At 33.5% G+C, this 10,797-nt stretch overlaps 2 protein-coding genes across 3 annotated transcripts in view; one reads left to right on the top strand and one right to left on the bottom strand.

Moving 5' to 3' along the window:
* Positions 1 to 463: 463 nt before the first annotated feature.
* LOC135139902 (probable cytochrome P450 6a14) lies at positions 464 to 9,898 on the bottom strand. The gene is made up of 6 exons (XM_064070267.1): positions 9,888 to 9,898; positions 2,083 to 2,087; positions 1,474 to 2,007; positions 988 to 1,323; positions 684 to 935; positions 464 to 630 (listed from the first exon to the last, which is right to left on the bottom strand). The coding sequence occupies exons 1-6, from the start codon at positions 9,896 to 9,898 to the stop codon at positions 464 to 466; spliced, it is 1,305 nt and encodes a 434-aa protein (XP_063926337.1).
* The window catches only part of LOC135140029 (protein strawberry notch-like), a 49,713-nt gene continuing 48,677 nt past the window's right edge, over positions 9,762 to 10,797 (top strand). For both annotated transcript variants that reach the window (XM_064070406.1, XM_064070404.1), the window contains exon 1: positions 9,762 to 10,139. In XM_064070406.1, the coding sequence (XP_063926476.1) occupies positions 10,035 to 10,139 (105 nt within the window). In that variant the 5' untranslated portion in view covers positions 9,762 to 10,034. The remainder of the gene's footprint in view (positions 10,140 to 10,797) is intronic.

Here is a 10,797-nt window from a genome sequence, read left to right as displayed (position 1 = left end):
TTTCATACAAAAAACCAAAAAAATGTTATACCTCGTCTAGCGAGTCCCATTAAGATTTTTCATTCATAGTTTTCTTCTAAAAACATATCATTTGAGGATATTTCCTGTTAACACTTGATTCTGCCCAAGCTGACATTACTATTTTTGCAAAAAAAACACAGCGTCAATTCGTCGCGCGTCAATTGGTCGCAGACACAATTCATCGCAACACAATTCGTCGCAAGTACAACTGGTCACATACGACAATTAAGTAAATAAATTATATTCTTGCTATATTTTGTTTTGAAATTTGTCCTAAAACTTTCGTGACATACCTATGTTACATACAAAGGATATACTGAATGTACAAAAGTTCTCATTAATCAAGTAGATTTCGAAAGTACACGACTGCAATCAATTCATTGGTTATTTACACTAATACCAAAAAAGAGAAAATATTACATAGAACAACTTTTTATGAGTTCTAAAGACATTTTTCTACATCTAACCAAATTCCTCCTTCCGGTGAAGAAAACAAACTGCCTGGATTTAGTCTCATAACGTCTGGTGTCTTTTCGTTTAGTGTAAAACGAAAATTTCTGACAAGACCACATAAACCGACTTTGGCCTGTAACAAGCCGAGTCGCATACCTAAAATTCAATTAAAATTTGAAATAAATGCAAACTTGGACTTAATTATGTACCTATACAACTTCTAGGCCCTTTTCCAAAAGGAATGTACGCACAACTAGGCATTTTCTTTTTATTCTCTTCGCTGAATCGTCCCGGGTCAAACTTTTCTGGATCAGGATAATAGTCTGCGTCGCGATGGATTCCCAAAATTGGTATAACCACAGCCGTCCCTTTTTCAATAATAGTGTCTTCTTCTGGTATTTTGTAGTCTTTTGTACACACTCTATTGACGAACGGAACCGGAGGAAATTTTCTCATGGTTTCTAAAAAATCAATTTGGGTTTTTCCTTTTGCGAGTGCACCCAGAAAACTCACCATTCATCACCTGATCGAAATATTTCATTTCTTGCAAAGATTGGTAACAGATTCTTCCATCAAATTTTTCCAAAACCTCACAAATCTCATCCCGAAGTCCCTCCTGGATCTCTAAATTTTTCGCAAGTTCGTACAACGTCCAAGCCATTAAAAGTGCAGACGTTTCAAGCCCTGCCAAAAAGAACACAAAAGTTTGGGCAGCGATATCTTCAACAGTTAGAGAACCGGATTTCTTAATTTCTATTAACGACTGGATAAAATCGTTGCGACTGTCTCCATTTTTCTCCCGGTATTCAATCACTTCGTGTACCAAATTCATGAAAAAATCATGCACATCTTTATCAATAGTGCGAATATTCAAAAATGAGCCGAATCTTGGAAAATTAGAAAAAAATGTCAATTTTAAGCGACTAATTAGTGTTGTTGTGGGGAGAGCTCTTCGAGTGTAAATTTTAAAAGGAGAAATTTCGTTTTCCATAGACTTACAGTCGAGTCCAAATGCACAAGACCCAATCACGTCTGTGGTAAAATTTTTGCAAAGTTCCTCCACTTCAACACAGCCGAGATTCTCCACTTTCTTGACTAAACAATCTTGACATTGTTTAATAATATCAAACATCATCTTTGTTTTTCCTGAGGTGAAGCCCGGACTTAGTTTAGTTCTCATATATCTCCATTGTGTGCCTTTTAGGTTCATCAGATGAGCATGCAAGGGCTCTACTTTCGGGTTACCAACAAGCAAACGGTCACAAAAATGGCCATCATCTTCGACGACGTTCTTGAGATAGTCGAGATGTACAAACATGTAGATTGGGAAAGTGAGAATGTAAATACCGCCATGCTTCCAACCTTTCTTTTTCATTTGGGCATACAACTGGGCTGTTTCCATCCCTAAATTTTCTTTACTTTTAAAGAAGTTGGGGTAGTTGCCAAAAGGTATTTGGGGTTTTAGGAATGGGAGTTTTTTCCTGTGCCAGTACTGAAATATCCATTTGAAGATGACAATAAATATGATACAAGCTGCAGTAATAAAAACCAAAAACAGAGACACCATTAGCATTTTTAAGAATGCTTTATTAGACTTGACTAAAATACCAGTACTGAAAGAAATTTGTCGTTTATCGGGTGTATACATATAGTATATACACAAGCTGTTAATTAAAAATAGTAAACAAATTTGTTTTTTGCTGTTATCGATAGTTCATTTCATTACTTTGCATTGTATTCTTTGATTCAATTTAAAAAATCCAATCGTTTTATTACTCATTACAATCACTAACCAGCGGCCTATGTACCTTTTCAGTGACTTTAGGATTTGACGGCGTAGGTTACCTATTTCCATTCAAGCTTCAGTAGTTATTTTCTTGACAAAGTCGTTTGTTATGTACACAACATTTTCACAAAGCTTCCAAGTCGGTCCTATATCATCAATCGAATCTTCACTCTTTGTCTTTTTTTAGCAGTCGGCATTTTTGGTGTTTTTTTTTTTTTAAGGGGAAAGCGAAGAAACTTTAAAAGAATTCCTAGTAACAATTTCAGTTGCCTTCGCTATTCTAACAGACAACCGGAAATCGCGATTCTACGACAACTGGTCGCAAACAACTGATCGCGCGACAATTGGTCGCACGCGACAATTTATCGCAGCGTCAGTTGATCGCAAGGTAAAATTCATCGGGAAGTATTTTCTTTTATTAAAACTAAATATTTTGTATTCTGAATTTTAAGTCGCAATAAATTTAGCAATCAGGTAAGGTGTAAATATCGAATTAAAAACAATTTGAATATAGATAAGTGAAGAAGTTTGTAGTTGCACTTTAAAAATTAAAAAATACGAGCGTAAACACCTTGTTACATAAGATTTTTTATTAATAAATTGTCATTTTGGTTATTTTTTTTAAGAGATTGTTATTATTTATGTCGTTGCTTTAAGTGTGTTTAGTCGCTCAGAACCATAAAAAAATGTTGAAATATAGTTCATATTCAATAAAAACCGACAAAAATACAGTTTCTAGCTAAAATTTGATGGTTTCGTTGCTCGTTCCGAGCCCGTAGGGTTTCTGATGAGAACGATTTAAAAGCGCACTAGTTTTAATCAAATGTGAAATAGGTCCCAGCATTATTAAAAACATTTCAGCACAGAAGAAACTATTTCAGCATTTGTAAAATTGAAAGGGCAATAAATAAAATAATGGCAGATTATTTTTTCTATTTGCGTAATAAATAATGCAATTTAGAATTATTTAATTAAATTTGCTCATTCGTTAAAATAACTGTTTCTTTAATAAATCAATTTGTATTTGAGAAAAAATAAACGAGCATTTCAAATGTTCCGTAAATTACTAAAATGTGCATTAGTTCACAGTAAAATGGGCATTACACTCTCAGTCTTTAAAAGACGTGTCATGTGCTTTATTTCGCCCCAGTTTGGCAGGGAAGGAATTCGCCCTTCTAAAGCAAAAAAAGCATTAATTATTATTCACTAAATTAATAATGTTTAGTAATTAAGTTTTTTGATGAAAGAATGTTTATTTTAAGTTTTTTTGTTTATTTTTTCAAAACCTTTAATTTGTTTAGCTACTTTTTTGCAATGAATATTTTATGTTTTTGTTAATTTTGTATGCATTCATAAAATACATTTTAATACAGCAGGTCTATTTTTTGTTTGTTATTTTCTATACAGTTTCAATAATGCACGCAGTACAGAAAATCATTGCCCAAAACAATAATTTTATTATTCCAATTTGCACTTAGTATAATGCACAAAATGCAAAAACTTATGACGCAACATAGTAAATTTAATGCACAAATGTTATTGCGCATAGTATAAAATTTAATGCAGAAAGTATTAAAAATAATGCACACTTAATTACGACCCGTTTCTGATTGGCTTAAAAGTACAAGAAAACACTTCAAAAGTGACGTTTCTGAAGAATTTTAACAATTTTCTTGTATCTACGAACGCCAGAATGCATAAAATTGACCTAAACGTCTCCTTTTCCTAATCTGAGACGATTCTGCATGCTTTAAGTGTGTTTAGTCGCTCAGAACCATAAAAAAATGTTGAAATATAGTTCATATTCAATAAAAATCGGCAAAAATACAGTTTCTAGCTAAAATTTGATGGTTTCGTTGCTCTTTCCGAGCCCATAGGGTTTCTGATTGGCCTAAAAGTACAAGAAAACACTTCAAAAGTGACGTTTCTGAAGAATTTTAACAATTTTCTTGTATCTACGAACGCCAGAATGCATAAAATTGACCTAAACGTCTCCTTTTCCTTATTTTACCTATTATATGTATTATAGGAACTAGCTTCATTATAATAAGTACTCAACATAAAGAAAGTGCTTATTGTTCTTAACTAGATTTATTATACAACTAGCTGACCCCGTGAACTTCGTTTCACCTACAATTTAATTTTGAATCTGCAAAATCGAATGCTTTGAAATCTTGCAGATGTTTTAAACATATGATAAGCATAATAAATTTTTATTCAAAATATACTTACTTATTTCCTCCAAAAAATTGATGACGTCAGCGCAAAATTTTGCCAAATGAATCCTATCTAAAATGTCCAAAATAGGATGAGACTATACTTGCGATTTATCATTCCATCCATATTTTTTAGTTTTGCTTATAGGGGGTGTCTCAAAAAAATTAATCACTGCGTCAATTTATTTTATTGATTGAATCAAGAATTGCAAAACTGAATTTTGAAATATTGCAGACGTTTTGAAGTTACTGCTTGACATGGTAGATTTTCAATCAAAATATATCTGTTTATCAAGCCCAAAAACTTGAAGACGTCATCTCAAGATTTTGCCGAATAAATCCTATCTAAAATGTGGAAAACATCATCAGTATATTTTCGTAATTTATCATTGCATTTTTATTTTTTAAATTTGCTTTTACAGTGACTCAAAAAAATATATGGATCAGTCAATTTATTTTAGTGAATAACTCAAGAGTTGCAAAAATGAATACTTTGAGATCTTGCAGACGTTTTAAAGTTATTGTAAGCATGGTAAATTGTTAAGAATATTTATTTATTCCCCCCCAAAAAATTGATGGAATGGCTCACTCGATTTTCGCAGATAATTTTGGGAATACAATACAGTTATTTTTAGTATTACACTGCACCAATCCAAGGTGGTATACGTGTTGATAGTAAATGTTGATTAGGTCATTACAAAATTGTGTGAAGAACAGACTCAACTCGAAAATGCTGAATAGGTTTCATTATACTTTTGGTGCGAAAGAAGTTCTGTCGAAACAACGTTCGATCAATTTTTTGATAATGGTTGAAATAAATAAAACTCAGTAGATGCTCATACTCGAAATACGAAGTATCTACTCCAATATCAAATCAAAATATTTCTAGTTTTTCTAGATGATACTAATACTTCAGTAAGTAACAGTTGATGCTCAAGTAGTATCTCGATACAACAAAAAAGGACAACAGTGACAGTGTTCAACCATCAAGGCAAAAATCGAGTCACCAAAATATAAGTTAGCATTGGGTAGACACCTTGAGATGGGAATCTCTATGGCCAGTGTTAGAAAAAACGCACTGCACAATTTATGCGTAAATAAAAGTTAATTACATGAAAAGTTTTCGATATTCCTGCTCCTAATGTGTTTTTCAAACTGAATGCACCTTTAGACGACGTTCCAGGTTCATGAAAGTCACCATGTTTAGTTAAAACTCACTCTTACAACGATCCTACTGGTTTTCTAAGCTGTTTTACAGGCAGCTCAGTTATTTGCCACGCCGATGCTCATTTCTAGATTAAATGCTCACAAAACGCGTAGATGTTCAGTTTGTGTCCGGGGAGATACAATGTTCCCAAGTAGGTACTCAGTACATAGAGTAGATGCTCACGTATATAAGAGTAATAATGAAGTAGGTACTTCGTACTTCGAATATGAGTATCTACTCAGTTTTATTCATACCACCCAATGTCTCGCTTCAATGTTTGATTATGTTGATTATGAGCACAACGCTGATCAACTTCCGTATCCGAATTACCCATGAAATAAATCATTGCTGTTTGCACCTGAGGTAGTTCGTCGCACATTTGATTGACTTCGTGGACCTATGTCAGCTTGTCGTCTTCTCGGCATTGTAATCAACTTCATAAAGCGACACAGAATTATTTTCACAGTCAATCAACAATCGCACGGAAGAATTAGTTTTGTATGACACGTCAGTTAGACGACAGGTCCGTCAGAAACGCCAAATATTGAAATTAATTCGAAGTGGCGATTCCCATACAAAATTTTTAGAATTTTTTTATTTTTTAACTGTTCTTTTAAGTTATCCTTATTTGTTTTATTTATAAACCATCCCCGTAATATAAAAAAAAAAATCAAATCGGTCAAACCGTTTTTGAGTTTTAGCGAGACTAACAGGAACAGCAATTGATTTTTATTTTATAGACGATTAAAAAATGGGGGTTGGTGGTAGAAAGGTAAAAATTTAGGGTTATGTGTATTTTTTGATGCCAAATCTTAAAAAAATAAAAATAAAAAATTTGGTCCAAAAAATAGACAAACATTTTTTAGGGTGGGCCACCCTTATCACTTAGAGGTTTAAAAAATAGTTTACAACTTATTTTCAGACCTACCGAATATACATAAAAAATTTCATACAAATCGGTCAACCCATTTCGGGGAAGTTCGGTTACAAACACTGTGACGCGAGAATTTTATACATAATGCATTATTATTTTAGAACAAATTTCATTACCATAAAAAAGGTTATACTGACTCGACCTTAAAAGATAGACATATGCTGTCGCGGACTTTTCTTTAGAACTTTTAGAGGAGAACAATTTCGTCATACATGATTTTTACGTAACTTTAACCGTTTAAGCAGCGTAAGCAACGGAAGTCAAAGGAGGAATAATTTTCCCGTTTTTCCGAATTTTTCATTGCTACTTCGCTCCTAATGATCGTAGCGTGATGTTATATAGCCTATATGTAGATATGATACATGGACTATCCAACACAAAAAGATTTTTTGAAATTGAACCAGTAGTTTCTGAGATATGGGTGTTCAAATAAACAAAAGCTTCCGCTTTATTATATAAGTATAGATTATTTAAAAAATCATATTTTTAACAACCTTTAAATTTTAACACATTTTGATACAGAATTGCCTCTATTGTCTATTCTTGCCTTTATACGTATCACCAAACAATAAAATTTATGAACTGATAGTACATACATCTAGAGTATCCATATGCAGCGAATGTAAATTCCACTGGACGGATCTAATACTTATTTTAATCCCTTGTAAATTGCAACGGATTTTTTATAGGGTTTGAGAAAGGTTTACGTGTATTGTAAATATATATTGCAAAAACTTTTGTTAGAGCGTCAAGAATAATTTTGTGTTACCGGGAAATCTAAGAAATCTAGGTACTTATGCAACTAAAAACTTACTTTTTAATTATTATTATGTGGCTAGTATTGTACTGAAGAAAAATTCAGTTGTACCATATGTGGATGTAAAAAATACATATACAGGGTTAGTCACGAGAAAATTATTTCTGAAAATTATTTTTAGGCAACCCAAAATACGAATACCGTTTACCACTTGATACTAACTGAATTTAAAATGAAATGCTTAATCCATGATTGCTTTGAGTCTGGCAATGCCATTTTGACAATTCTGGAAACGGAGGTTACGCGAGTGTCCATGGTGGTACCGCAGCCAGCTGGAGATCTCCGCTGGCGCCGCTAATAACTTTGTCAGGGCTTGCTTCGAGTGCCTCTTGATCTTTTGCAACCGATTAATCACGAGAAAATTATTTCTAAAAATTCCTTTTACGATAGATATTTCTGTGACGTGTAAAACAGATCTTAGATCTAAAAAAAAAGGGAAGAAATAATTGGTTCGCAGTTTTCCATGAATGACCCTGCTACGGGCTGCTACCTGATTTTATTATTCTCCGCACTTTGCATCCTACAAAAATTTACAACATGGGCTGGAGAAGATTAAAACCGTAGTTTACATCTGTCCACCTACATCCGGCAGATTAGGCAAATAATTCTGAGTGAATAGTCGGCCTTCCGAGTGAAATGCCCCTCAATAAACTTCCCAAGCTAAAAATGAGTCACGCCATTGCGAATAACCACTACTCAGTGGCGTCGTCATCCTGGTTGTTTCTACTTTTTAACGGTATTCACTGTTTGAATTACTTGTTATTCGTGATGTATTGATTGATTTAAATATTTTAAAAAAGATTAATTAATAGATAATATAAATCTGTTATGTGCGTTGTTTTATTCAACAATTTTTATTCCATGAGCCGCTTAAAAAAAAAAACTGTACGTCACTGTCATCGGCAGTCTTATCTGGGTAATGAGGGGTACTGTTTATGACACTTTACCGGTTTGGCTCGAAACCATCATTTTAAGTCTGGCACTTCCTCCAGTATGAGTATATTCTTTGTTCCATGGTCAAAACTAGTCTTTTTACGATCTTGTTTACACAAATGGCGTAAAAGTGGAGATTGGTATGTAGGCACTTAGCAAAGGGAATGAGATAAATTATTATTCTTTCGTATCTACAAGCGCCCCATTAAGAGTGTGAGCGTTCAAAAAAGTTCTGAATGAAAAAACATCTTTGGTTTTATCATGGATTACAGATAATCCAGAACTAATTTGTAGTGACCAAAAAATTTTCTGCAAAGAATGCAGTAAACTCCAAGATTAATTGTTAACATATAAATTCAAATTTCTTTGCACCAAATTCATTAAAAAATATATATATTTAATTTTTTAAACTATCAAACGTAATGAAAATAATACTTTTTCACTTAAAACTGTAACGAGAGTTTTTTCACGATTTCATTGATTATGATAAATCTATAAATTTTTAATTTGACAGTTGTAATAATTTTAAAGCCATTTTTTATTAAAAAAAAATTGAGGCGTGTAACACGTTTGAAAGCTATTTTTTTCACTCGTTTAATTGACAAACTTTAAACTTGTGAGAAAAAAAGCATGAATCACTTACTTGAGTGTCTAATTAATAAGACGAATAGTCCAAATGAACATTACAGTAGCATACCGACGAAATATGTGTCAGCATTAAAAAAATTATTTTACAATATTTTCACTTTTTTGCACTTTGGTTTAGTCGGAAATGAGCCTAATATTTACTGTTTTTATGGAACTCGTATGTATTATATCTGCATAAACAGGTCAGCTCTTCTTCGAATCCCAGCTCATTTTAAAACTAGCTCTTATAATATGAGATTTTCAAGATTTGGATTACAATTTAAAAAATTTCTAAATTAAAAAATAATTTCATCTGAATCAACTGATCAGGGACCGGATTTGCTGCACGAGACAGGGGCCGAGAGTAATTTACAACTGTGGATTTACCCACACACTTCCGGCTTAAAATTACCACCTGCAATGGCTAGGACCATGGCCGTGGGCGGCGGTCATTATTACCATCTGTACCGCGTTATCTGCAATTGTTGTTTTTCTGGTTGCCTAACATATTTTAAATTATATGTAAACGGAAAAGTATCAAATGCTATACAACCAATAATACAACCATAATCTGAAATCGCATTAACTCCGTTTTACATAAATTTATCACCCCTTCCTCACCCGTTTTTCTCTATTATTACTAAAAAAAAAAAAAAAAATACAATAATTTAAATGTAGTTGACCTCTGGTACTCAACATCAAAACACGCTTGATCGTTTTGACTGCGCATGTCACCCCCACCGGCGATGTCATTGGCTAAGATTTTTGCCGGGAAGTTGGGGTGTTATTAAGGTTATGGCCTGTCGAAGAAAATTAATTTCTGCACAGTAAGATGTACATTTTGCAGTGGGTTTCAAGAAAATATCGATTTAGTCCTTGCGTGATTTACTCACCATTCGTGCATCGTCTTGAGAGTGACAATCTCGTGGGTGTTTCAAACTTTGTGTCCACTGTGATAACCGCCCAAGACTGGTGAACATTAAACACGTTTTTCGTCAGAGTTTTGCACTGGTTTCTTTATTATTCACCGAAAAGACACGATGAAGCCGCCAATGCATCGTAAGAAGAAAATTGGGAAACCTCTGGAGCAAACTACCTTCCATGGCACTTTGACAAAACCAGGAGGTGAAGAACTGGATGGTTCGGTAAGTTATTTTTGGTGTATGGGGTGGGGAGATTTATTGAGTGTATGTAATTTCTAAAACGTCTTCAGTTTTTTAAATTCGATACAGTCATTTCTTTTCATGTGAAAATTCCTGTTTTGAATAGATGTGTAGTCTACAGTGTGGTGTCAGGTTTCAGCATATTCAAACCTGTTGACAGCATTGATACGTGTTCAGACTTGTTGAAGAATGACAATGACAAATAAAAACGAAGCTCTTTAGCTGCTCTGTTAGTAATACGCAGGAAAAATAATTTTATTTTCTTTCTCCTTGGTTATCTGCTGTAAATATATTTCATGAGAATTTGCGCTCCCGGGGCTCAGGGTGTACAGGAATGATACCTACAGCCTCTTTAATCTCATATATAAAACTGTCGGTATCACTATAAATAAGTTTTCTGATTTTGTTTAAATTCATTGGGGCATTAACCATTAGTTTCCAGAAAACACAAACACAAAGAATTTCTCGTTATTATTATGAATTTAACGGAACTGTAGAATTATTTCTAAGCAGCTAATCCTACGAATTTACGGAAGTATATTGTCTGCTCTTTCCAAGAAGGGTACATCCCGCACTCCAGGTAAATTAAATCACAATGAAGAAGAATTTGGCAACCGATACGACACTGTAAATGTGATGT

Source organism: Zophobas morio, unplaced genomic scaffold (assembly GCF_036711695.1).
Source record: "Zophobas morio isolate AGI-343-1 ecotype UQ-CSIRO unplaced genomic scaffold, CSIRO_AGI_Zmor_V1 ptg000038l, whole genome shotgun sequence".
Classification (NCBI taxonomy): Eukaryota; Metazoa; Arthropoda; class Insecta; order Coleoptera; family Tenebrionidae; genus Zophobas; species Zophobas morio.
Note: the sequence above shows the minus strand (reverse complement) of the source record. Positions and strands in the feature narration are given on the sequence as shown.